This window comes from Takifugu flavidus, chromosome 10, assembly GCF_003711565.1.
Source record: "Takifugu flavidus isolate HTHZ2018 chromosome 10, ASM371156v2, whole genome shotgun sequence".
Classification (NCBI taxonomy): Eukaryota; Metazoa; Chordata; class Actinopteri; order Tetraodontiformes; family Tetraodontidae; genus Takifugu; species Takifugu flavidus.
The window spans coordinates 11,764,841-11,792,455 of NC_079529.1; the positions used below are offsets into that span (position 1 = coordinate 11,764,841).

General features: G+C 43.6%; 1 protein-coding gene and 1 long non-coding RNA gene across 6 annotated transcripts in view; both read right to left on the reverse strand.

The window, feature by feature from the left end:
• Nucleotides 1–26,985, reverse strand: part of tsnare1 (T-SNARE Domain Containing 1) — a 108,950-nt gene extending 81,965 nt beyond the window's left edge. For 4 of the 5 annotated variants that reach the window (XM_057044977.1, XM_057044979.1, XM_057044976.1 and 1 more), the window contains exons 1-4: nt 26,869–26,985; nt 16,078–16,194; nt 4,402–4,479; nt 4,030–4,099 (exon numbers count right to left, since the gene is read on the reverse strand). In XM_057044977.1, the coding sequence (XP_056900957.1) occupies nt 4,030–4,099; nt 4,402–4,479; nt 16,078–16,159 (230 nt within the window). In that variant the 5' untranslated portion in view covers nt 16,160–16,194; nt 26,869–26,985. The remainder of the gene's footprint in view (nt 1–4,029; nt 4,100–4,401; nt 4,480–16,077; nt 16,195–26,868) is intronic. The other variant, XM_057044974.1, reaches the window with a different exon arrangement.
• On the reverse strand, nt 1,546–4,013 carry LOC130532357 (uncharacterized). Its single transcript, XR_008952319.1, has 2 exons — nt 1,677–4,013; nt 1,546–1,646 (listed from the first exon to the last, which is right to left on the reverse strand). It is a non-coding gene; the product is annotated as an uncharacterized LOC130532357 (long non-coding RNA).
• Nucleotides 26,986–27,615: the final 630 nt, after the last annotated feature.

Sequence of the window (27,615 nt, forward strand, 5' to 3'; positions counted from 1 at the left end):
ATCCAAAGGGACATCTGCCTACACTTTTGAGTGCAATTGAATCACTGCACCAAGGTTCATCTTATCCTAAATACAAGGAAAAGTGAGATTATTACTTTTAACATCTGATGCAAACATTTGCCCTTCCACAACATCAGGACACTGGAGGAGGTTAACGGCTTGGTGAATGGATCAACTCCATGTTCCAAGACCTTCAAGTGTGGAAGAGCTCTCAACGGCATGACTGACCCAGTCCAGCCTCCCTCATGACCTTGTGATCTGTGTCTGCATTGCAACTGCTGAGTTTGTTCTTCAGTGTAGAATATCTCCAGCTAATTCCACAGATCATCATTTAGTCACTGTAGAATAATAGTTTCACTGGGTGTTAGTGTTTGGTCTCACTGGTGTTTTACCAACAAGCTTCTCCAGGAGAACACATTCTGTGAGATCTTTAAGCTTCTGGCAGAGGTGGAGACTTAAGAACAACATGACATGAATTTGGTGACCTGAAGCTCTGCTGGGATGTGCAGAAGGTACCGATCCAGGTCATCTGTCAGCAGTACACCTCCAGCTCCACAACTAAGCTGAAAGTAATGGTCGAGTAATGGTAACATCAAGGATATTGAGGTAGGCATACACATGGAGAGTGACCCCCAGGAGAAGAGTTCCAGGAGAAGAGCTCCAGGAGGGGCTCCAGGAGAAGAGCATAATGAGCACTGTCCTGAGGGAGAGAGTGAAGGGAGCACTGTTCAGATCCACCTGGAGGAAAAGGATGCTCCGAGCACCTTTTTGTTCAACCAAACACATGATTTGCCTTCAACTTTTGGATGGCATTGTAATAACAAGACCAGAGGAAATGAGAGCAAACACCAGGGGTTTCTATGGCAATCTCTTTGAAGCAGAGCACTGCAGCCTGGAGAATTGTGAAGAAATCCTGGAGGGCCTCCCTCAGCTCAGGACAATACCTCCTTAGACTGCAAGACACCAGGGGGATAATGACCTCTCAAACACTTTCGGCCACGTCTTGGTAGAGATTTACACACAGTGCTATTGGAGTCCATTGCGTCGAGATCTTTCCCGGTCTCCTGTCAAAAGGCTGTCCTCTATATTCAGTACAAAGCGCCCTCCAGCACGTTGCAGCCGCAGCCAGGGACAAGGCAAGAATGCAGCATGTCAGCGTGAGTGGGCCATGTTTTCCATTTCTATTGTTAATCTGGCTCGTCAGAGCTGTGGCCAAAAGGTCTTTGGTGCTGTTGTGGCTGCAATCGCCAAACTCATGGGTAGACACTGTTAAAAAGGGGTACTGTCAAGCTAAAGAAGGAATCGGGTTGGTGAGATTGACAGGCAGATTGGTGCAGCAGCTGTTGGGGTCCAGAACTCCGGGTTGTTTGGTTTTTCCTGCAGGGGGCGTGGTGGAGCCATGCTCCTGCCACAGGCTGACGCACCTGCAGTCATTCAGCAATCTAGCAGCCTATTTGAGGACTAAACTCCTGCCTACCAGTGTTGGAGTATTTTGGTGTGTTTGGTGTTTTTGGTGACTTTGTTGGATTTGGAATATTTTGGGGATTTTGGTCTTTTGTCTTTGGTGTGTTCCCCTGCCCGTTTGAGGTCTTCATGCCGTCCGGCTGGACTTCTGAAATGAGCAGAACCCGACTCCTGTGTTGGCTCTGCGCTGGAGCTCTCTATGCGCACCGAACTTGTGCTTCCCTGCAGTCCAGGAGGACTGCCGTTTTTGTGTTGGTTAAATAAAACCTATTTTTGGACTTTTCATCACTGCATTCTTGCCTGCTTTCGGGTCCTGTTAAAACCATAACAGCAGCCATACTAATGTGGTGATTGTGATTCCTCAAGATAAATGAGACAAACTTTGGAGTTCCTCAAGGGTCAATTTTAGGCGCAATTCTTTTTAACCTTTACATAATTTCTCTTGGGGATACTATTAGTAGATGTGGCATCAGCTTTCACAGCTACGCTAACAATAGATGATGGGAGGACATTACAGCAGTCATAAATCTGATCTACTTTTAGCTTATCAACCCTCATGGACCCAGAGTTCCTCTGACCCTGGACTTTTAACGGCATCACAAGTCTGTTCTAAAACTCACACAAACATGGAGGTGACATCCTGTGGAACAGTCTGCAGGAGAACCTCAGGGCTGCAGGAACCTTTGATGTCAGGATTCTGTTTCCTGTCTCTGTTGTAATTGTTATTTGTTTACATTAGGGGGAGTGGTTGACCTGTTTCCCAGGTGTTGGCTGCTGCCTCACTTGTGACTAATCAGCTTGATTGGGAATCCTTTTAAGCAGCCAACACCAGCTTTGTGTCAGATTGTTTTGTCCTTGATGTTGGTAACTGAGTGTTTAGAGATGCTGCAACTTTGCTGCTCTTGTTTTACTAACCTTTGTGTTTTTTCTCTCCTTCCGAGGTCTCCCCGTCCCACTGTTGAGAGCATTGCTTCTTGTTGGGTTTTGTTTCACTCTGGCACAGTTGTAAATAAACTTTTCTCTTTGGGGTTTCTGCCTCCCGTCTGTATTTTGGGTCAAGTCCTTGTGCCTCATTTTTGTGACACTTGATTTCTTTTAAAAGAGGCTCAAGACAAGAAGATTCTGAGTTGTCTCCTGTAAACCGATGGGGATGCGGTCTCATTAAAAAAGCTCCAGCTTGGGTGCGTAGGAAGCTCTGCACCTTGGTGTCAAATCACCTGTCTACCCGAGTCAGGGTGATCTCTGTGGGGGCGCTCTGTGCTCTTGTGGATTGTGACCTGTTCCTGTGTGGTTGACCCCCCTAGTGGGACTTCTTCCATGCTTTATGTCTCATGCGGGACAACTAGTGCGGGGGGTTCTGTGTGCATGATTATCTGTGTGATTTTGCACGGAAGTGTATTTTTATCTCTGTGGATATGTGTGGAGTACATAATAGTGAACATAAAACCTAAAGTCTATCATAAAAATCCATTGCGTGTGCACTGCTGATAGATCTGAGAAGAACATGATTTCTTCACCGACACATCAGCCTACTTGAGCTGCTCGTGTCACATAGTTTATCTTTTCAGCGATGAGTCTCATCTGGTGGACCAATGAGGCTGTGCAGTCATTCTGGGTGCACTTGGAATGTGAAGCGGTGTTGGGAGGGTTGTAGGTCTTAGTGCTTCAGGCAGTCGCTTCTCCAGGAAAGCTAGTGTCTGTTCTTTCTCTTCTCGAGCACATTTACCAGTTGTAGGTCGGGCTGACGAGTGCGACTTTCAGAATAAGTGATTTTGATGGTGAGTAGAGTGACTTGTTTTGGCAGAACATCATTTCTGTCTTTCTGAGTTAACTGTGCCCCCCACAACCTTTTCATCCTTTTCCTGTTTAACACCTCATCAGTCTTCATGACAATGTCCATGTCCAATGTCCATGTCTGCATCTACGCTGGTGCCTGCTGAGCTAGCTAGGCTGTTATAATCTGAGCCAGGATTCTTTTTCAGTTGGAGAAAAGATTGTTTTTAATTTGTTTTGGGATTTGTAGGATGGGATATGGTCACTGGTATGAACTTACAGGACTACTCAACCAGCTCTTATCACTGCTTGTGAAGATGTAGAATAACTTACCAGACATAACTCCTGTATCATTTGGAGTTCACCAAAAACACGTGTGCTTAATTAAGCACCAATAAACTAATGACTGAAGTCATGTCTAGCTTTGACAGCAAAAGATGATGGTATTTTGCTTGTATAAACATATAAAGATACAACTGAAATGGATTTATGTTACAATACAAACTCTAAAAACTCCACCCAAATCTCATCGAAACTCTTTGGGCTACCTCCTGGCAACCCTGACTGGTATCTGGATTTGAAAGTCAATGCTATGCTAACAAAAACACACTGAAAGTTTGGTTTATGATGTGGAAAACCACATCTGGACAAAAAAATTTTGTAACCACATTGTAAAGAACGAAGCTGTTGCATTCTTACGAATGACTGTCACACTCAACAGTTTCATCACAAACAAACAGCATCTTCATAATGAGGAATCATATTTTAATTATTAGTATTTGCAATACTCACAGACTCTGACGGAGCTCTGCTGTATCTCTGGACGTTCCCAAAGACTGAAGATTCTTCTCTAATGTGACAACTAGAGGGGCAGATGTAGAGTTTTCATGTATTTATTTTTGTCTTTAATTGAAACAAAATTCAACACCAACTGAACTAGATTAATCAAATTATCGCTGCACAGAGCAAAGACTAACAGAACAAGGCTAACAGCTAATTTCTTTTAACCCATTTCCTACAAAAATATTCACAATCTCCATAAAAAGCTACTTTATAATAATCAAAATCTTGTGCAGAATCTGTGAAATCATTTTAGTTGGCAATTGTTTTTCTGCATGTGTGTAAAACATCTTTATGATAACTGTATTACTGATAATTCTTTACCGTTACTGTTGATCTGGAAGATGTTGGAGGACGTCTCCTGAAAAATATCTTGCACTTCTGATGGACTGGCCTGGGTAGCTGAAAAACATCCCCATTATGAACAACAGCACATGCACGAGCAGAAACATCTTTCTGAATATAATTTCAGTCTCTTTCCATCCTCAAACCCTGTGACTGTCTGTAGACAGCTAAATGCTGTTATACCTTACCCAGCTGCTATCCCAAAAAAGACCCCTCTGAAAGGTGATTGGTTGTTGCCAGATTTCTAGAGTGCACTGGCTGTGAAGGTCATTGTGTTTTGTGCATTAAAACGAACGTTATTAATATCACATTACTGGTGCTGCTGAACAAGAAAAGCTGCTCTCCTTTTACTCAGTACAAAAATCTAGTGAAGAATAGGACTGAAATGAGTGGCTCGGAGTTGAAGCAATTTAAAATGAGTGTAATTAAAAAAAACAGAATTAATCTCATAAGACTTTATCTCACAATCTGCAGTGGTGTAAAATACCGCCACTGTTCTAACTTTGAAAATTTCATACAAGCGCTGGTCCTGATGATGAGATCGAATGTGTAGGAATGAGTTTAGGATTGGCAGAATTCTGAGACAATGAGAGGAATCTGAACAGCAGTGAAGCCCTTTTCCTTGGCTGAAGCAGGTGTCATTATTATAAATGGCTGTGGGTGTTAATGATGTGGAGCCACTCCATCACTCTGAGATCAGCATCTGTACCTGAATCATCTCATCCAGCTTTTTATTCTTTATCTATGCTGTATTTATCCTGGTAAAGTGTTGCAGAATTAAGATGATAATGTGACCACACCAAGAGGCAAAATGTAAACAGATATTTTAGGTGTATGTGTACACAGATGGAATTAGCAGGAGTAACAATCAGCAATGATCTGTTTGCACTTCAGAAGAGCATTTTGGAGGCTGTTCCAGTCACAGATGAGCCAATGATGGATGAAGGCTTGGTCAATTCTCGTCCAAAACAAATGGGTGCCTGCGGTGGACGGTAGGAGATCCGATGCTTTTAGAAACATGGGATCAAGTCCGTCGCCGCCAGCGTTTTAAAAACAAATTGGAACGTTCATTCTCTAACTCTGGGATGTACACAGGATCAATGGAAAAACTCGGACTATGCTGGATGAGGAAATTCAAGTATCAGAGGGAGCTCTGCTCATCTGAATGTCTGAAGTTGAGAATTCTTCAGTTGCTGTAACAAAACAATATAAATACAGCCAAGCAGGTGCTAGTTGGGTGAAATAGGTTTTACATGGACTTTCCTCAACTTTCTTGCATTAAAACTACAGGTGGAGAAGTTCTTGATAGTGCCGGACCAATCCGTGATCAATGTTCCTGGTCAACACACGTGGAAAAGCACACACTGTTGGGATTGGTGAGAGAATCACTAAGTTGATTGACGCACTCATTTTATTTGACAGTAGAAGATAAAAATAAACATGATGCACATCAAGAGGATTTAATTTAGCTTTAAGTTGGACAACTTTGCTCATCGGGGCCCCCTACTGTCTTTAACCCCACCCCCCCATCCCCCCAATACCGCAATAAATAGTTGCAACCAATCAGAGGGCGTTGCTAAAAACAAAAACAATCAAGAATGGTAACATGGTTGACTACCTGGCCAGGAGACACTGATCAGCTTATTGATTAGCATCTCAATTATAACCACCTTGCTGAGCAATGTGTTTCAGCCAGAGTTGAGTCACGTGTGTGCCTCCTCTCTCAGTCTCTGGAAATATCTGTATGGAGAGGAGCCAAAGCAGCAGACAAGTGAACGTGCTCACATGCTGTCCAGCCGTGGCTCTAATCTAGATAGCATTATTAAAACCAGGGATTTGATGTAAAAACCAAACCAAACATTCAAGTCTGTGTATCCAAGCCTCAACCCCTCACTGGTAATGTTTTAGTTTTAATGAGGGAGAAGAATCTCGCCTCATTCGCGAGCTCAGTGGGAGATTTGCAAACACTGTGAGGGGACATTTTCAAAGATAACAATCCCCGAGCTCCCCAAATCATCGACATTCAACAAGAAAGGACTCAATTATGTGATTTTCATTTTCTGAACTCTCACTTACTGCTCGTGTTGATAAAGAATTTTTAATTTTCTCAGGATTTAATTAAAATGCAGATGCATGTTATCAGGAAACAAATTAAAAGTGTCGTGTTTGACAAGCAGGGATCATTTGGTTTAAAGCTGATGAATCATATTTATGCTGTAAAGCTAAATTCCCTACCATCATAATCCCCTGTTAAAAATGGGAAAATTCACAACTTTCATGTGTTTAAATGACTCATTTTATAGTTTTTCTGATGTTTTCTGATGTGATTAGCATGCGATTAGCGTTGCCCACATAAAAGGACACACTCCTGCATTTTACAGTGAATGAATCTGTCCCTTTTATTCATAATGGGCAGGACACAGTGTCATCATCCACGCCGTAGTGCCACGGAGGTCTGTGTTAAACCTGTTCACTGTGAGCACACAGATACACGGGAGTCCATCAAATTGCTGATGCTGCTGTTATGTATAAAAAATGTCTTGTGAATGTCTCCAGTTGTATTTTTTTTCTACAACCTTTGTGGCCGTTTTGTGCCATTGCTTTTGTTCACTAATTGACCGTCAAGCCTGCTTCCTTCAAGTCCTTTCTGAAGTTTGGGAATCTTTCAAATTGGTGCCGTGACCTTGTGATGTCTTTCACTGTGGAGGTCTACCAAACCAACAACGTTCATCCTGGCTTATTGAGGAAGTTTGTGCCACGAGTGGTCTACCTCCCTTCCATAGCGAGGAGTGTTCACGTGGGCTGAACTTTCCCACTTGTCATCATGTTACAAGCACAAACGTCAATGTATTTAATTGGGATTTTAGGTGACAGATCAACAAAAAGTAGCTATGCATATATACTCAGGCCCCCTGAGTCAGTACTGTGAGTGGTTAGCTTAGTCTTTTATGTCCAATCTAGTAGTCTATCATTAATTTTGTTTGATTTGGTATTCCCGATCCTAGCAGGACCTCTCCACAGGGGGCAGTGAGAACCAGCAGCTCTGGTCTCCCAACAACCACTTCAGGATTTAACTGTTTTTCCTACAGCTGTCGGAGTGAGACTGGATGAGAGGTCTGAGGAGGAGGAGGCAGAGAGAGCTTTAAGGAAACTCACCAACCGGCTCTTCCATCTGTTACTGTGGGGAATGTCTGCTCTGTATGCGACAAGATGGAGCACTGTCAGCAGCTAAAAGCCTAGTTCAGGCAGAAGACTCGAAGTGCGATTCTGGGTCAGCCAATCCGTCACATGACCCCCCTCTCCTGACTAGGGCAGGTACTGTATGGAATGCCCTCCATTTTTTCTGGTCACCTCAATTGCTCTGCTACTACTGCACTTGATGCTTGCTACTCCTGCTGCTCTGCCTCGTGCTGCTCTGTGCGTTGGAGCTCAGTCTCATCACCTCCCCATCATCCTCCTGTGGGCTCTGTTTCTTCGATCCTTGTGGGGGGTGGGAGTGGGGTTTGGGGTCTGCTATTCATTCCCTAAAGCAGACTATTATCATTGAATGAATATATTGACACAGAGCCTGCTTATATATTGCTAAACTCATGCTCTGCTAATTTTGGAAATAATGGTTCTTGATTTATTGCAGAGTTGCTGTGGCTGAACTTGTGGTTGGTCTGAGACCTCACTATCTGTCCCAAGAGTTCACTCTGGCCATTGCCACTATTGTTCCCATCACCTGCATATGCCAAAACTGCTTGTGACCTGATTCAGACAACTATTGCAAGAGCACAATCAAGATTTCCTAATTGTCTTTTTTTCGCTGATGACTGCATTCTCAGCCTCATCGAGGATGGGATGCAGGTGAGTGGCGCGGGTTTCAGCAGACCCACCTCCTGACCTCTCTGTCCTGGGCTGTTACCTGGAGGAAGTATCTCCACCTATGAAGGAGATAAACTGCTGCTCTTTCCTGCTCCCATCTGTCAGGCACATCTGATGTGTGTGAGTGGAAACATCAAACTCGTGCACAACAAAATATTCTACCAAACTGTGATTAATCTTCCAAACATCTCCTTTGACCCTTGTAATTGCATGATGTGCAATTGCACAAACTACAAATACAAGTGCAAACTACAGCCGTGTAGTTTCTACAGAATTTGCACACTTTTTAAACATTCCTTGAACTTGTTGATGAATGTTTTCCCTCAACCAGGTCAAATTTTGCAACAAGAAAATTCAACGGAACTTTAGTTTTCAAAGACATTTCACCTCTGATCCAAGAAGCTTCTTCAGTTCTAAACTAACTGGTGGGATCCCAGTACTGTACTGGTTCACTGTTAATGGTCGTCATTGGTGGTAATCTGCATTGTTAAAGGGCAGATCATCCTGGTCATTGCGTGATGTTGGGAATCAACCATTGTGAGGAGGAGGGATCCCAGCAAAGTGCTGGTGTGGAAACCTCCTCCTCTGTTCCCTGAAGGTTTTCCAGTTTAACAAAGATGCTTCTTTTACTCTTTCAAAACATCTTTCTTCTCCGGCCACAATAGGAACTTTGCTGTCTTCAGATGAGTGTCCCTCATCTTATAGATGGACATCTGAATTGGGTGTGTGGTCCATATGTCTGTGCAGTGTTTGGTGTCACCAAGGTACAGGTTGTCCTCACTGTCCTGGAGAACATTACTCTGTTTATATTGGACTTATTTGAATTTCATTAAACCCAAAATGATTTAACCTTTTTTTTCCACTCTTCTTAATTTTCTTGATTTTAAATTGCCCATTAGGGAACAAATAAAGGATTTTTCTTGATGTCAGACCTATTTGATGTGTTGCTCAGTCCTGGTTCTGTGTGTTCTCTAACAAACCTCTGGAGCCTTGACAGAACACCTGTGTGTAATTTTTTGTCCTTATAAATTCAAATTGACATGTTTTGGTGACTTCTGACGGCAGCATCAGGTTTATTTAAAGCAGAGGGCATTTTATTTTTAACACATCTAATATCATTTTTCTTCTACCTCACAATTAGGTGGTACTCTCACCTTAAAGTCTAATAAAATAGATCAAAGTTTGCGATGTAACATGATAAAACTTGGGAAAGTTTGGAAAAGTTTCCCGAATCTGCGGTGAGTGGTCTGTGTGAAGCTCCATTAGCCAGCAGCTCCTCCCCCAGTCTGACACATGAACATGGAACTAGCAGCTATCTAATTAGGATGTTCAGTCAGTATCATTTTCTTACTCCACTCTGTCCACCTTGTTGGTGATAAACAGACTCGACCTGCATGGATTCGCTTTGACCTGGCACATAGCAAGACCTGCTTCTCCTTCCTCTACATAGGTTCCTTTGCACGTTGGTGCTGCCTCACTAGAGAGGAGAGGTGAAAAAAACAACAACACATTTTTGACATAATCCCCAATAAAAACCAGACACACCAGATGGTTGCAGATGGTTCTTTAGTTAAACAAAATGGGAAACCCACAAAAAAATTCCCTGTATCAGAAGGTGACTGTACCTTTACTGAATGAACCCCTTGCCTGGACCTATGCTACAGTACCCTGACTGGACCACCAGTCTCCCTGTGCTGACGGCTCCACTCCATGTTGCCCGTCCCATTCTTTGCTGAGTGACTATACCATGCTAGCTGTTGTGATCATAGTACATGAGTTTGCCATCATAAAGACATACAAGTGTGCGGAGTTCTTCCTTCCTTACTAGGCAGAAGACAAATAGAACATTGCTTCCAAAAACCTTTCATTAAGCATGCTACCTACTGCTGATAGAAAAGCAACGACCACGAAAGCCCTGAAAGGCTCGTGATGATGCAGGGTCACAGGGCTGAGCCTAAAATCAATGGAACCTCAGTTGGTCCGTTAATCCTTGCGTGGCCATCTCACAGAAAGCCCACTTTGACCACTTAATGGCCATGAGCTGAGCATGGAGCTGAAGGACAAGTGCTCATCAAAGCTTTATTGCGCACAACACAGCACCCTGCTTTACCGGAGCTAATTGAGCGACTCTAGGTTGACTCACTGCCATGGTGACACAAATAAATCCACACATACTATATAGAGATGCCTGGCCAGGTTATAGAAACTCTACTGGACAAATGTGTCACTGCACAACCAAAGCCAATCGATGAGCATCTTAAACAATCTGTGGCTTTGAAAGTAAAGTCAACAGTCTTGGACTTTCAAATCTGAATCTTTTCATGAACAAAATAACATATTCCGGTAAAACAAATGGTGATGCCTGAAGGAACCAGACAGGTTTGTGGTCCGAGTGTCAGGCAGGAGTCCAGGGCAGCTATGATTATTGTCTCGATCAATCAGACTACTACAACCTCAGCTTGGCAGGTTTCCCAGAGGACTTCTAACACACCGTAACCAGAACCGTGACAATTCAAACTATTTATGGGCTCTTTTTACTCCTTGTCTCCTTTAGAATCACTGAATGAGTACAGGTTGACGTTATACTGTGCTCAGCTATAGACCTCAATAAGACATGTGATGGTGACGGAAGGGACACACTATTTCTCAGAGAGCAGGAGAGAGATTAGCCTCGAAGACAGCTCTATTAGACTTGAGTTGAGCTTTGATCATTTGCTGAGCTCCTGTCAGATCACCAGGCGCGACACACAGGAAATGAAGATGACTTACTCTTCATCAAATAGGACACTCTTTCTGTTGTCTGCTGCACCGGATGTTGCAGTAAGATGTTTTCTTCTTCCTCCTCTTCCTCTTCAAGAGTCAAACATGATTGGTGTGACCATACTCAGCAGCGGCGCTGCACTACGCAGCAGACTGATAAGGGAATATTCATTTTCCAGCGAGTGGCCAACCAAGGAGCAAAAATAAACCCTAAGGCATCATATCTCAAGAGTGGATCAAGAGAGCTGCATTAAATTTTCTTGTCTGTGTTTAATTGACTTGGGCTTAAATTTAAACTAATGTGTCAGCACAAAGATTTAGAGCATCTGTTAAGCCTGAACCCTAAAAAGTTCACTGCAAACCTATTCATATGTGAATATTTGTGTGTAAAAATATATTTCTATTTCTTTTTTTGTCTCCAAATCACTTTTTTATTATTGATTGTTTGTTAAGAACATGGAATTTGTAACTGGCAATAAATGTTTTAGTCAAGTTTCTTTGAAAAATGAAAAAAACATTTGGACCTGTTAATTCACAGTAAAACATTGGTGCCACTTTCATCTTGAGCAATTTGCCTAATTTTATTTGGCACCCCCAACATAAAGAGCCCGGGTCCACCCCAAGATACAGAATCCTAAATATTTAACCTTCTGTAGTTCCCCTGTATCTTGTAGCTGGAGGAGCTAATAGCACCATATCATCCCAGTAGATGCTCCACTTTCTAAATGCTGGTTTAGTTATGGTTCACAGAACTTTTAAAGGGGTAGTCAGTGTAATACATAATGTTTAGATAGAAAGAATTAAATACTGTATTGCTATGTGAAGCCCTAAAGGTGTAAGTTCATCTGCAGTATAGCAGGATATCACACACGCTCTGTGTGTTTGTTGCTCTCCGGCCTTTTCTTTACAAGGCAGCCTGGCTGCCCCTTCATTTTTGATCATATAAAGCATCAACTCCTCCCTGTCCCCAGGGTCCGTGGCCCTCCTTTCCATCCCATAAAAGGCTACAGCTAGTGGGCTTATTTTCAAAGCCAAGCAAAGGTGGAGAGTGGAACAAGGTAGATGGAAGTGTTGCTCATCACTCACTTTGTTCGAGTCTACAGACCAAAGTGCACAGCAGTTAACCTACGGGGTGAAAAATTGTAAGGTTTAGTTAGCAGCCCCCCTGCCTTGGAACCAGCTCCCTGACTCTATCTCTACTATCAAATCAGACTTCAAACCTTCCTCTTTGAGAAAGCTGATAGTAATTCTGTAGTTCCAGTTATTATCCTAGACATAATTATCATATTTAGATGGTCGTCAAATTATGTTAACATCATAGTTCTGCTGCTAGAGGCCGAGGCTGCTGGGGTCCAAAAATATGATCACCTGATCACCAGGCTGCTGGAACCCTGCTGGATCATGGCTGCCTCGCCTCTCCTCTCCTCTCCTCTCCTCTCCTCTCCTCTCTCCTCTCCTCTCCTCTCTCCTCTCCTCTCCTCTCCTCTCCTCTCCTCTCCTCGTGTTCTCGTGTAGTTGTCACGTTCAGTGTAAGACCCTCTAGCTGGCCACATGGTGGCAAAATACAGATTTGATTGGCTCACTTCATCGAAGCTAACAACACGAGCTAGCTGAAATATGATTGGAAAAAACTCCTCCATAATATCAACCCTGGAAGCAGCAACAAGTGAATATCATCTGACATGAAGATAACAGCCTATGGAGAAGATGTTTAGTTAGATAGTTCCAAAATAAAAATCAAATGTAATTTTTTGAGGGGTGTTTAGTCTAGTAGAGAAGGCCTTGCTGGCCCTGACGGTGACACCGGTGTGGAGTGAACATTCCAGAAAATACCAGTAAAATACCACAAAGTCTGGGGAGACGCTAAGCTTTGCATTGTTCATATGGGTGCCAGCATCTTGGTTGAGTATTCTTTAAAGTGTCCTTACACACACACACACACACACACACACACACACACACACAACACACACACACACACACACACACACACACACACACACACAAATAAAAGAAAGAAGACATTATGTGAACTCTGTATGTAGGATCAGATCTGAACAGAAAACTTTTCCTCATGAAATCATTACTGATGCACACGCAGTGCTAATTGCTTCACTTCTGAATTTCTGGATGAGTAATTGTGTTCAAAGGCACCTGCTGCTGATTATCCACGTATGGGTGACAATTAAATGTCTTGGTATGTGATTTTACAAAAAATGCTTCCTGGAATCGCAGATATGTGACGTGCAGAAAGATTAATTCTGAAAAACAGAATAAATGTTTCAAACATTTTCTTGGTTGCTATGTCCAATCAGGTCAAAGTTCAGATGAAATGAGAGCAAACCAAAATTGGGTTTCTGTCACACATGGAACCCTTGGCAATCTCAACCAGTTCATACAGCTCTGCTTCCAGTACCCAAACACACGTCAGGCTGTTGTTTATAGAGCTCAGCTCCACCATTAATTCCATTATGCCCAGTGGAGACCCAGTGATCTTACTGGTGACTAAGATCCTACGACTGGTTTTGGACTCTATATCCTGTTTTTCTACATTGACAACATAATCATTGACGCCATTGGGCAGCATCTGGTTGAGCAATAAGGAATTATGTCACCATTTTAGATCTTGTTGCTGAAAATACTCAGCTTACACTCACCTTACAGGAGCACCATAGAAGGTGTCATCTGTCAAAAAAACCCAGACGGGGTTATGTTTTTATTGTTGAAACAATTAGCAGCCAACACGCCTAATTCAGTTTTTAAGATAAAACCCAACTGAACTGGGCCCTATTAAATTTCAAAATTATTTTGAAATATTAAGACTAGGGTTTATGGTTGGGTTAGTGTTAAGGGTTAGGGTTAAGGGTAAGATTTAGGGTTTAGAGTGAGGGGTTCAGGGTTGGTGTTTGGGTATAGGGTTAGTGTTTAGAGTTATGATTAGGGTTAGGGTTAGCTGTGTATTTTAATTAAGGTATGTAAATGTATTTGTAAAAAGGATCGCAGTGGATATGTTGTTAGCTGAGAAAGGTGGAGTGTGCGCTGTGTTCGGAGATCAATGTTGCACCTTCATTCCTAACAACACTGCGTTGGATGGGAGTCTCACACTGGCCATAGAAGGCCTTCCCACCCTGAACAGCAAAATGAAAGAGCACTCAGGAGCAAAGACTGCGATGTGGGACGAATGGATGAATGTGTTTGGGAAGTATAAGACATTGGTTACATCTATCCTAATTTCTGTAGCTGTTTTTGCTGCAATCCTTACCTTGTGTGGATGTTGTTGTACTCCCTGCCTGCGTTCTCTTATTAACCGCCTTATCACCACAGCTATCGCTCCCATGAATAACCGTATGGCTGAATTGTATCCCTTAATCAGCAGACAAGAGCCGGATTTGACTACAGACTCTGAAGAATATGAGTGAATTGAGCTAATTTTCCCCTGAGTGTAAATGTGTTTGTGTTCATAAACATGACTTCGCAACCAAAAATCTACTGGAAGAGGTTGTTAAATGACTATGAGAATTTGAAGCAAATATGTGATAAACAGGAGGGAAATGTTAGATTGATTATATTAAAGTTATCTCTTATTTGCTTTTACCTTGTTATATTCTTTATTCTTGTTATATTGCTTCTCATTACTTAATGTTTCTTATTATTTGCTAATGCTTAATGTTCATGATGCTTGATGTGTCACCTCGAACTTCTCTGGTCAAGGGCGACAGAAATGCAGCTGCTGTGAAGAAGTGGCATTGGCTGGAGACAGAGCTGCAGGGCCTGACCCAGGAGGTGGGTTAGGGTTAGGGCCTGACCCAGGAGCTGGGTTAGGGTTAGGGCCTGACAATGACCCAGGAGGTGGGTTAGGGTTAGGGCCTGACAATGACCCAGGAGGTGTTCTTTTAATCTGTCTGATATGGAAGAATGTGCTGTGTGCGAGCTAAGCTAATCAAATCAGTGAAGACCTACGTATAATCTCACCATTATGATTTACAGTCTTTTGCTTTGTATGGGACCTGCTATCTTGTGTTTCCCCCCTCCCTTTAGGTACATTTGAATTCTGCGTAACTAGGAACCGTCTAATTTCAATAAAAGAAGGATGGCAGAAGTTGTGCGTCAGGACGTGTTGGAGATCTGTAACTGAGCACATCGCCCTATATACATCAAGCTGTTGTCTTTGCCTCATTTGTTTCTCTCATGTTTTAGGTCGTTTGAACCTAACAATTTGACTTTGCTAAACGGCAGCTCGTGGCAGCTCGTTATGTGGACCATACGTACGCCGCTGCCTGCCCTTTGTTTCATTGGTTTTTAATCACTGACGCAGTTGTGCCCCTCCCACCAAGGATAAAATTCATTCAGCAGAGGTGGGAATGTAAAAAGCATTGGAGGGGTTGTTCCCCCCACCCCCCCTAACAAGTCACACCAGCTGTTACAGGGCCACCGGGCATTCCACCAGTTGCATTGCAGCAGGCAGAAGGGATCTGGCTTGAGTGAAGAAAACCTCCCAGAGAATTATGGGAAATGCACTCCTAACTCCATGGATCACCCACTCAGGAGGAAATATGCTTGTCTTGTTTCCATACTAGAACTACTGCACATACGATACTACGACACGTCTGAGCTTCAGGATTCTCCATATCTCTCCATATTCTCTTTACTGTTCAGATTGCAATTTTTTAACTTGCTTAGTTGGTGTTAGAAATGTGTGCCTGTGCCCAACGTACCGTTAGCTTTTAATTTTCAGATTTGTTTATCACATCAACACACACACCTCCACAGTCCCCACCCCCATCCCAAGAGGCAATAATGAAGCTGATAGACATGAACAAGGGCCACGAGGCTGAGATGAGTCCGCCTGTTGACTTGGGTGGTTCATTTGGTTGAGCACACCAGGAAAACACAAACAGCTGCTGGACCCCTGATGCCGCATCGCTGTGATTGCTCGTGATTGGTTTCCCTGCTGCTGTGCAGGCTGTGACAGTCATGAGTAGCACCACACTGTATTTACATCAAAGGATAAAAGAACTGATTCCTTACCCACTGGCTGGTAACCCTGTCTTGTGGGACCTCCAAAGGGGTTTCGACCACCAAAAGATCCATCAATGGACCCGTACGACATTCTGCCAGGTGGAGGCGGGTCAGATACAGACAAGACTAAAGAAAAAAGAAATAAAACCCAACATTAAAATGATTTACTTCTGTTGCACATGAATTCTGAAGCAGCAGTGATTTTTGACAGATGTTGCAGTGATGTTCGACAGCTGAAGTGTTATTTATCAACTGTTAAAAGATTCTTTATCCACGTCAGAGACAAAAGCGGATTCAACTGGTACTTGAAAGGATGAAGAGATTCCCACCCGGAGATTCCCACCTGAGTGAGAGCTGGAAGATAAAAATCCAGTCGAAACCTTTAAACACAGATTAACTTATGATATCAATGAAATAGTGATGGACAGTATGTGCACGTGTCTGTGCATGCCCACACTCTTCTAGTCAGAGTGCTAATAAGAAAATGTAAGCATAGCTGTGGGTGTATGCAGGCTGAGTTGCACCTGTTTAATTCAGTATTTCACAGAGAACAAAAGCTCAGTCTGATCCAGGGGAGGTGATGCAGTCCTGGTAGCTGCAGTCACTTCTGCCCACGTGGGGGGAGACTGCTGGGGTCCCCAGGTTGTTGGATGCACTCAATAAGAAGTCTGGCTCATAATGCTAGCATGTTCTTTAGCTGCTTCCCTTCTTACAGACTAGAAGAGGACTGGAGCTACAAAACACGTTACAAATATGTCACATGTGACAAAGGTTGAAAGTTTGGTCAGTTGTAATGCTCATAACATCTGGAGCGAACAACATCTGGGAATGTCACCGGCGAGTATCCCTCAGGCTAACACCTGGGGGCTGACAAGCAGCTTTAAAATCAGCAAAAAAATGAAAGATTTGACATATAATTAAATATAATTCGAATATAAATATGTTCAATATTTCACTGTAGTTGACAAAGTATCAGATCAAGTGTTCACATGCGCCTCTTCACAGTTGTTTGACGTAACGATATACGATAGAAGTCCCCAAAGTCTGTCAAATGGACAGAAGTCTCTGCTGGTCTCACAGTGTCCAGTCAGAAAAACTAGTCCTCATCTGAGCTAAGTGGACAGTTAGAACACTTCACAACTGATCCTGACAAACTAAAGGAAACTGCTCTGAACCACACACACACACACACACACACACACACACACAACACCACACACACACACACACACACACACACACACACACACACACACACACACACACACACAAACACAAATCCATAATGAATCCGTTATAACTCGCTAACGTAACAAGTAAATCAGAACCAGGATTCAATGGATTCTTTCAAGCATTTCATCGTCAACGCTGTTGAGGTCTAAAAATATTTGATGATGATTTTAATCTCCTGCTTTCTGTTTTTAATCAGCTCCTGTTTGAAACAATGTCTACAGTGAAAAAATAACTCATCTGTTCTCCAGAATGAAGTCACTGAGTTCATAAGTGATACCTTAGATGGTATTGATATGATATAAATAAGCTGCAGTTTGATCCATGATGTCACATGAAACCAGACGTCTCAGCTGCCTTCTGGCCGCAGACGTCCAGCCTGGACTCATGTTGCCAGTGTGAGGCTGAAATGGAAAAGTACACGTTGCAGGTCTCCAGCAGGAACGTGCGTCTCCACGCTGCTTGAGCAGATGCATCATTTGGATTTGGATGTTGTGAACCGCAGCCTCTCGGCTGAACAATACGTCCGCTTGTAATTGGAGCTGTTTGATGTGCAAACGCAGACGTGCAGCTGTGTGTCAGCATCAAAGAGAAGGATGGAAATGAAGGAGTAGCAGCTCGGAGGAGGACGCAGAGATGGGCTGTGTTGCTTTGCCTCTTCGCTTCTCTTTGGAATCAAGAGTCACTCACACACACCTGCACACACCTGCACACACCTGCACACACACCTGCACACACACACACACCTGCAAACATACCTGCACGCACATGCACAAACCCACACACACACCTGCACACACTCACACACCTGCAAACATACCTGCACGCACATACACAAACACACACCACACACACCTGCACACACACCTGCACACATACCTGCAACTGCACACACACGCACACACCAGCATGCACACCTGCACACACACCTGCACCTGCACACACATCTGCAAACCCACGCACAAACACACACCTGCACACACATGTACAAACACACACCGGAACACACAGCAGCATACACTCGGATAAACACACACCTGCACGCACAAATACCTGCACACATTCATACCTGCACACATGTAAAACATACACAGACCCACAACTACAAATACACACAAACACACCTGCAGACCACACACACACACACGCGGTCCCAGTCTGTTCCAGCAACACATCAGCTCTTTGGAAACAACCTTCATCCTGGTGCACAAAGACAGGAGGGAAAAAAACATTTGGGAGCAGTGAAATTGCCTTGTCACCTAAAAAGGAATCATTATTGAGATAAATCTCCCCACTTGGTTCCATAACTGGACTGGACCTCTGCTTGCCGACCGTCAGCATCATTCAGTGTAACTCAAACCCAAATGCTGCTGCACACAGGAGTGTAAACTATCTTCAACGTGGTCGGGGTGTTCAGGACGAGGCAGTCCAAAAAATTTTTTCCCTCAGTAATAAGCAATCAGAAAGCGGAGGAAGGAGCTAGCACAGGTGGCTAACTAGCAAGCTCATCATCTGACAGCAATGCTACTCTCTAACTATAGTCATCAGAGACATCAATTTCGTGGTCAATCAGAGCATTTAGAGGCTTACAAGAACTTTATAGTACCTACTCGGCCCTGATAACCCGATTGGAAAAGCCTCCAAACTATACCATGTGTAGTTGTGCTTAGTAGGTGCTGGTGGAAAAGTGGCATTAGTTGTGAAAGACAACGTCACCATGCAGGTGACAGTATCATTATAATAGGATGCTAGTTTCTGTAGTTGGACCGGGGAGCTAAAAGCAACAGTCCCTGACTACCAAGAACCTCTCGTGACAGCATTCAGGAAACCAGCACAATACATAAAAGTCAAGGATTCCCATTCTGGAACTGGAATATTCTCCTGGGTGAGAAGAGAAAGAGCAACTCATACAAGCCCAGTTGACTTTAAATCCAGTCTACATTTTTTAGAGGCGCAAAAATCAAACAAGATAAAAAAGAAAAACCCAACATAACACAGAGAAGAAATATCCAAAGGAAAAAAAAAACAAGAAACCCAATCTATTAGGCAACTGGGGCCAAAGAGAAGAAAGATGTGTTTTCATTTAAAATCAGTCAGGGGTGGCAGATCTTTCCAGAGTTGGGAGCCACTACAGAGAAGGTCCTGCACCCTCACAGCTTAAGCTTGGTCTTTGGCTGTGTGAGGGACAGTATATCAGCTGACCTGAATGTACTGGAAGGACAGTAGGGGTGAGGAAGGTCAGGGAAGTAGGAAATGGGGAGGCTATTAGGGGACTTAAAGAATTGTAAAATGAAGTTAAGTTACTTATCAGCAGCCAGCTCTTAGCGTGCTGGAACAGATGAAAACCATTCAGTCTAACATTAGAATAAAGGGAACTCTGGATCCATTATAATGCCAGGTTCTTTGAGATAACCTATGTAGAACTGTTCCCCTAACAACCACGGGCTCAACACAAGGGCAGCTGACCTGAGAGAGAGAATTATGAAGTCCTGGGGGAACTGAACTTCCTCCCTGCCAAGGCTAACAAACAAAGTACCAGACCAATCTCTACTGGAGGACTTGAACACGGCACTGTCAACCATCCCTACCACTACCATCACTGAGACCAATCAGCTGATGTATGCAGCAGCAACAGTCATCCTACAGATGCTTGGCTATAAGATGAACAGCCAGAAGGAGCAAATGGCCCCATGGAGAAGGCTAGAGGCAAAAATTGTGGCGGCAGAGAGAGAAGTCAACCTTCTAACAGGGCAGAGGTGTGAATCTAAGGACAGCACTTCCCAAGAAACATAACAAACTGTCCATAACTGGAGACTGCTAAGCAAAGGCTCACAGCCCTGGCTACCCGACTAAAGAGGTACACAAGAGAAGTAGATGCAAGGAGAATAAACAGGGTGTTCTCCGCCAATCCTGCTAAGGTCTACTCTCAATGGCAGGGCAACAAGATGACAACAGACCCCCCCCCCCAGGGCTGAGATGGAACAATACTGGAAGAGTATCTGGGAGAAAGAGGCAACGCACAACACTACTGCCCAATGGCTTCAAGACCTACAGGCTGAACACAGCCAACTCCCAGAACAAGACCCAGTAGTCATCACCTTAGCAGACATCCAAACAAGAGTGTCCTGGAGTGGCTGGACAGCACCAGGGATTCACACCTACTGGCTTAAGAAGCTGACTGTACCACAGATGAACCTGCTGCTAACATCGGGGAACCACCCAGAGTGGGTAACCCAGGGCCAGACAGTCCTCATAATGAAGGACCCCCAGAAGGGCACATTACTGTCCAACTACCAGCCCATAACCTGCCTCAGCACCACATGGAAGCTCCTATCAGGCATCATAGCGGCTAAGATCAGCAGGCACATGGATCAATACATGAGCAATCGATTTAATCAATCGTACATCAATCATGAATCAATAATAATCAACAAATAATCAATAAAACATATGAAGAGCATGGATGAAGGCTTGCATTACCACACAGGGTTGATTTTTGATTTTACAAACGTCCAGATCTGCCAGTCAAACTAAATGGGTTATTATCTTTATCTTCCACACACAAACGAGATCTGAGCATCTACGATTGCACATTAACGTCTGCGTATCCGTAGTTTGTTGGCTTGGGTGGTACAAAGGAAAGATTACAAGGTTGAAGGTGTTTCCGTGGCCTCCGAAAGGTAAACTGCAGCCTGCGAGGACATGACGGCACACATAGCTTCACAAAGCTGCACCATCCCCCCAGAATCATGCTATCGATCTTCAGACCCATTAGCTTCACACTGGTTGGGAGACTGGAGGTGCAGAGACAAAGGTTCCTGGTCAGAACATACTCTTCAACTGGGAGCTGAAAGGCTGAGCCATCCGGCTTTCTCGCTCTCTCCCAAACCTTCTCTCACTCAGTCACTCACTCACACACACACACACACACACACACACACACACACACACACACACACACACACACACACACACACACACCACACACACACACACACCACACACACACACACACACACACACTGACTCACACACACACACACTGACTCCTCCTGCTACTGCTCAATAACACGCGACAGCAAGTTTAATTACAGCACTTTTCTTCCACCATTGTGACTTTTCTGGATCAATTCTAGGCTGTTATTGGCAGTTTGCAGGTAACAACTCAACATGTATTTTCCTTATCGACCTCACACACACACACGCACACACACGCACAAATACATCAGTGAAGACTTTCTGCTTTGGACCTTCCATCAATGCACAAGGTGTGTTAAATGTGTGTGTTCAACAATGCTACCCAGTTTCATCTGAACAATATGAAACTAAAACCTCGAGATATTGGGAGAGTAGCCACAATGCTCTTCTCTTTTGATTGTTACCTGTGTGTAGAATGCTACCAAGATGTGTGTTCTGACATCACACACACATTTGCCTTGATCCAGTCGATCCAGCTTTGTCTGAAAACTGTTTGGTGTCTCCTGAGCTCCTGCTCAAACCGCCACATGGTGTCTTGTAACTCCTCCTCACACATAATGTTTCAATTTAAATTACTTTGAAATGTCAAAAACTTGTCTATAAAACTGAATATTTCCCAAATGTTAATCAAAACACAAGAAAAACAGATAGATTTAACACACCCCTAATAAAAACAGTCTGAACCTCATCTTCAAATGCACTCACAGTCAAAGAAGAACTATTAAAACGTTTACTTTGTAAAAGCCAGTCTGTTTGTCTTCTCAGCTTGTTCACCTCTACATCCATGCACGCCGTGCACAATGCCGGCTGATATTGTTGGTCGTTTTCTGCAGCACTTTATAGATTTGGAGTTGACACGTCCCACCTGCTATAAGGTGACCTTGAGCCAGAAGGTGAAAAGCCAACGCTGCTTTCATCTCTTTGAAAGGGTCATTATTTGATGGGCTTCCACATCGTGCTGGTAGAGGAGGGCAACTGTTCCACAATAGGGCTGCAACAAAAGCCATTCTTTTTTAACATTTCATCTAACAAATAATTTTAGTCAACTAACTGTAGGGTGAACCCTTCAGTGGGAGGGGTGGGGATAACTGAGACCCTGTCAGACTAAAATCCGGGACAATTTTGAAATTCCACCCGGCACACATTTTCAGGTCTCAAAAAGAGGACATGTTTGGGTCAAGGAGGACGTCTGGTCCGGCTTCCAACTCTGGCCTTTTCCTATAGTACAAAAGAGCACAACGTTGACTTCATCTGGCCTTCTTTAAATGTGGCCTTTGAAAGAAAATGATCTTTTATCTGTACTTGCACAACATCGTCAGTGGGCCTCCAGACAGACCAGGGAACAATCTCAGCTCTTCAAAGATGAAAAATGAAGTAAGTTCAGGCTGAAGCATAAGCCCGCAACTCAGCCCAATTAAGGAGGTTGTTTTGGGGTCAACAGGGTGTGGTACTGATCGAAAGAAGAATAAGACCAGCAGGACAATAACTGAAGAACACTGCTGTGGACCAAGATCAAGGAAAGTCAACCTCGGAAAAGAGAGTCTAAAAAAATCTGACTAAGGTGTTTAAGTGAGTTTCAAACCCAGATAATGAATTCTGCAGTCAGATGGAAACATTTTCGAGGCAATAATGAGTTTATTAGAGTGTCACGTAAACATTTGAGATGTTCTGATTACCTGTCAGATCTGAATCGGACCTTCTCATCCTGTTTGCTGTGCTGAATAAAGTTAGCCTTTCCTTACTTATCTGAGTCAGCAAGGAAATAAATCCGTGGTACCAGCAACAACCAAGATAATCTACCACAACATCTGCATCCAGTGGCAGCTTAATTCTCTTTCAGCATGTGCACTTAGTACAGCAGGAGAGCAGGAGCACACTATGCCATGCTGTGCTATGATGGTCCTTGTCTTAGACTGCATCTTGAAATCATTATTATTGTGATCATCCAAATCTGCCAAGTGGTTGTGAACTTGCCTGCATGCTCTCTGAACAGGATTGGTAGCAGGTGCAGGGTACCAACAGATGGCCTTCTGGATCCATGAGCGCTCTGGTGCCATGTTCAGGCCACATATGTTTCGCCCTGTGGCTATTCACTTTGTGGAGACAGGCTTTCACAGCCATCACCATGGTTCCACTACCACAACATTTGTGCTTACACCTACACGTGCACACGTTAGCATGCGATGCCCTCTAATCCAGCCTGAAAGGCAAAACAGAGGGGAGCTGCTGTCTTTCATCCTATCACCCCATTTTCTGTTTTCCCACTGCGTGGTTGAACTGTTCGGACAAGCCACCAAACGTTCTGAGCGAAGGACAAACATTCCAGCGCACAGAGAAGTGGAGTCAGATGCTTATTCTGAACATTATTTGAAGAAGGTTAGTCCTTGTATCATCAAAGGGTGGCACGGCGGCATGGCCCTTTGCTCTAGTGCTTCCCAGGCTTGACCCCCAGTCACAACAAGACCGCTCTCTCTGTGTATGTGTGACTCCGGTTTCCTTCACAATCAAAAGCAAACAGGTTAAGTCCATTTCCAGGGCACTTCTGGTGTGGAGGGCCAGTCAGGAATGTCTTAAATGTTGTCCCCCCCATAAGAGACAAGATGAACGTCCCAAATCATGCAAATCTCTTGACGTGCTGGGAGGGTCATCATCCCATACTAATTAATGTTTTCATACCCAGGAGATGTCTTGATGTCAGTGCTCACATTGAAACGTTTAAATGATTCAATTCTCTCCCTTGAGTCCAATAACATGAGTGATGGTAGGAATCCCTCACCAGCATTGACCAACAGCAAGAGGCAGATGCTAAAGGAGACCATTTGGCTGTCACAAGGGTTAAGATTAGGTTAGGGTTAAGGTTTAAGGGTTAATGTTTATGGGTAGGGTGTAGGTTTAGGGTTAGGGTTAGCGTTAGGGTTAGGGACAGGTCTAGGGTTATCACATCCCCTCTTTCCTGGGGGTCAGCCGCTTGTTCAAGGCAGGAATGTGTGAAAAAGTTTAAAAGCAAGCAATTTGAATATTCAGATAGCAATGTAAAAAATCACAGTCTGCAAATGAGATGCACATTCTTCTCATATTATTACTTTTAAGTTTCAGCCTCTGTCTTTTAGTGCATCAGTGTCTTCAAAGAGGAGATCCAGTCTGGGATCAGTGCTTCTTGTAGCAAAGCTCTGCTTTTATCAGTGACTCTGTTGATGTCTGGAGATTTAGCACCTTTACATTTTGGTGGATGCACAGATATTAACGCACAGTTCCATCTCTCCACTCTCAGGGAAGAGAGTCATCTCCACAGCCAATACTTTGTGGAACAAATAGCGTTGTGAGGCAGAATGAGGAACTAATTTCATTAGCGGCTGCCATTCATGACTGATCACCGGCTGTTCTCACAGGCTGGCTACAAGGCCCAAAGTTCTGCAAGGTTAATAACCAGTAACAATCAATTACCTAACCAATCGGATATGATCAATGAGGTTTTCTATCCAGGAGGCGTCAAGATCAGACTAAAGCCCATGAAGATCCTGAAGGTTCTGTGGCAGCATCAACTTGTCAAGTTAAGCAGAGAGATTAAAACACAAAAGTACAACAAAAGCAAAGAGCAAGAAGGTGACCATGAATGACCACCAGAACAGCCGGCCAAGCAGCAGCATCAACCTGTGGCTGGCTTCACTGTGTCCTCATGGCTCTCATTATTCCAAAAAAGCCTTGAGATTCTTCACCAGCGGAGCCTTTTGGCCACGGCCCTGTGTGCTTTCTGTTGAGTTTTGTTTAGCTGTCTTGCTTATCTCTCTCTAGGAGCTCTGGTGGATTCACTTGCACCACCTTTGCTGCTGACTGTTGCACCTGCAGCTGGTTACCAATGAACGGTCCTTTTCAGCTGCACCTCCTGTTCACTAGCATCTTATCGTTTCATCTGCTTGGTGGTAAACGGTGTTCGGTTGACTTCCTTCCTGACTTTTACTTGATAATATTTTTTTCCATTTTTCACGTTCCTCTCTGGCTCCTCACCATGATTTCATTGTTCTATTATTGTCTTGTTTAAGCTTTGCCCATTATTGTTCGTCTGCTTCTGGCTCCACTCTGAACTATGTTCATAACGCTTGTTATGAAAGAACAAAGCCTCATTGTTAACCAAGAACGTGAGAGAGGTCGTGCAGAAGCTGCACCATCCATGAATCCAGGAGGATGACAGGCGAAAGCATCTGTCTATTTGCTCACCTTCGACAGGATGAGAACAGCTAAGATGCCAATGAAATAATCCACTAGAAAATAAAGCACCGTTTTATTCAAAATACAATAGCTCAATTTGAACCATCATTTGAAATAAACACACCGAGACAAGTGTAAAATGTAATGTAAAAATGTAAATTGTCACGAGTTCTGCTCATGTTTCCCTCTCTTCTTCCCTCCTGGTCAGTCTTTCCCCCTGTTTTCAGTCCATTTCCAGGCTGGGTGGGGCCGTTACCTGGGTCCCCCCACGGTTCTCTACACACATGTAACTCATCTACATTCCATCATCCACACCTGCCTCCCGCTGAGAAGATCGGCTCATTCTTTCATCTTCTCCAGGTGCTTGGGTAACCCTCAGCAGTACCAGCCCGGCTTACAGAGCTCTTTCTAACTCGCATTTTGGTTCTTTTTGCTCACTTTTGTATTTGTCTTCGTGTTTTGTCTGTAGTGTGCAGCACTGACACCCTTTCTTGCCTGTCTTGCCCAGTTGCTGTGGACTTATCCGCACTGAGAATTGCTCACACTGTTAACCTTCAGTAAAATAGATCAACTGGATCCTCTTGCCTGTATCTGCATTTGGGTGTTCAGTTCGCATCTGCAAACATCACACGAATGGTTTCACAGCTATGTTTGATTCGTCAGACAGAATATATATGTTAGACATGGTCTATATGTTCACGTTTGTTCACATGTGTTTTACAATCACACCTTTAATAGATTTTAATAACGGTGGAAAAAGCACAAAAGTGTGCTTCACTGCTAGTAGATTCTAGGGGAGGGTGCAGTGGTTCTCAGGTTAGCCTTGTTAACCAACATCTCAACTAACCTTAGTTACTGCTAAAAATGGTGTAAAGTACTTTTTTTGTATGCATGTGTTCGTGTCTGCCCTAGAAACAGTTCATTTAATAAAGGAAGCCATCATCAGAATAACAAAATAAAGTCCAATATAAGCAGTGGCTCAACTTTAGAAACTGAAATATGCACCTGCTTATGTGAAAGAAATCAGGTTGATGCTAGCTGACACTGAAACTCTAACAGGGACCTTACTAATAATCATCTTCTATAAACTGCAGATATTATCATTAAATAGCTAGAGATACACAAACCTTCTTGTTTGATCAGAAAAACAGCTTTAAATCAATGAACAGTTAAACATTCATACTAGCAAACAACCACAGGACGTCACGTTGTATCAATGCTACGTCCGGAGGAAGGAGGAAGAATCCCTCTGCTGGCCTCCCATCCCCCAATCACCTTCCCTGCCTCCCCTTCCATTCCCTCCCCCACTGCTACAGCCTGAGGATGCTGCTGCTTTCACCACTGAAGAGAAAAAGAGAGAAATGAAGGAGAACCGTTCCGCTTTACCTTTTAGGGAAGGAAACGGTGGGATTTAGCTCAGATGCTGTTGCTCCTCAGCCTCGGATCACAACATCATATGACCAGTGACCACCTGCTCCTGCTGCCTGTCATGTGACCGGATTACAGCGCTGAAGGGATTTCTGGGATTTGTAGTTGAGGTGATGAGTGAGGGAGAATAAAATGAAAAACCTGCTTCCTTTTGATGGTTCGATACCCCGGCACCGAGGGAAGATTAGCCATAACGAAACAATGATTGACACACAATCGCAGTCATTCCAGACAGGGAAGCGAGAGGTTTCTAGAAACTCCCTGCTGTTTTTTCTTTAAATTGAACTATATCTTAGCTAAGAAAGTATTTCTCTAGTTTGTGGAAATATATTAGCCCATAATAAACCCTGTGGCTTTTTCTAGTGCTCTACATTTGTTTCGCTGATGAAGACCTGAACCTGTGATGCAAGACTAGCATGAGGCTAACATGCTTCATGACTTCCTTCTGGAGTCATAGATTTGCTCTAGACACCGTGAAATGTTTTTTTTCTCACCACTCTGTTTTTTCTCTCCTTTTCTATGATTTATTCTAGATGATTGAATCAATCTTCAATATTTGTTGTGATAAGATATTGATATTTAGCATCTTTCGAATTGGTCTGAGCTCATGTGGTCTGCTGGTCTTATTCCCTTGAGCTCCTCCCCTGAAAATACACCGTGATCATTTACCCACAACCAGGTCCCCTCCAGAGACACAGTGTCCAA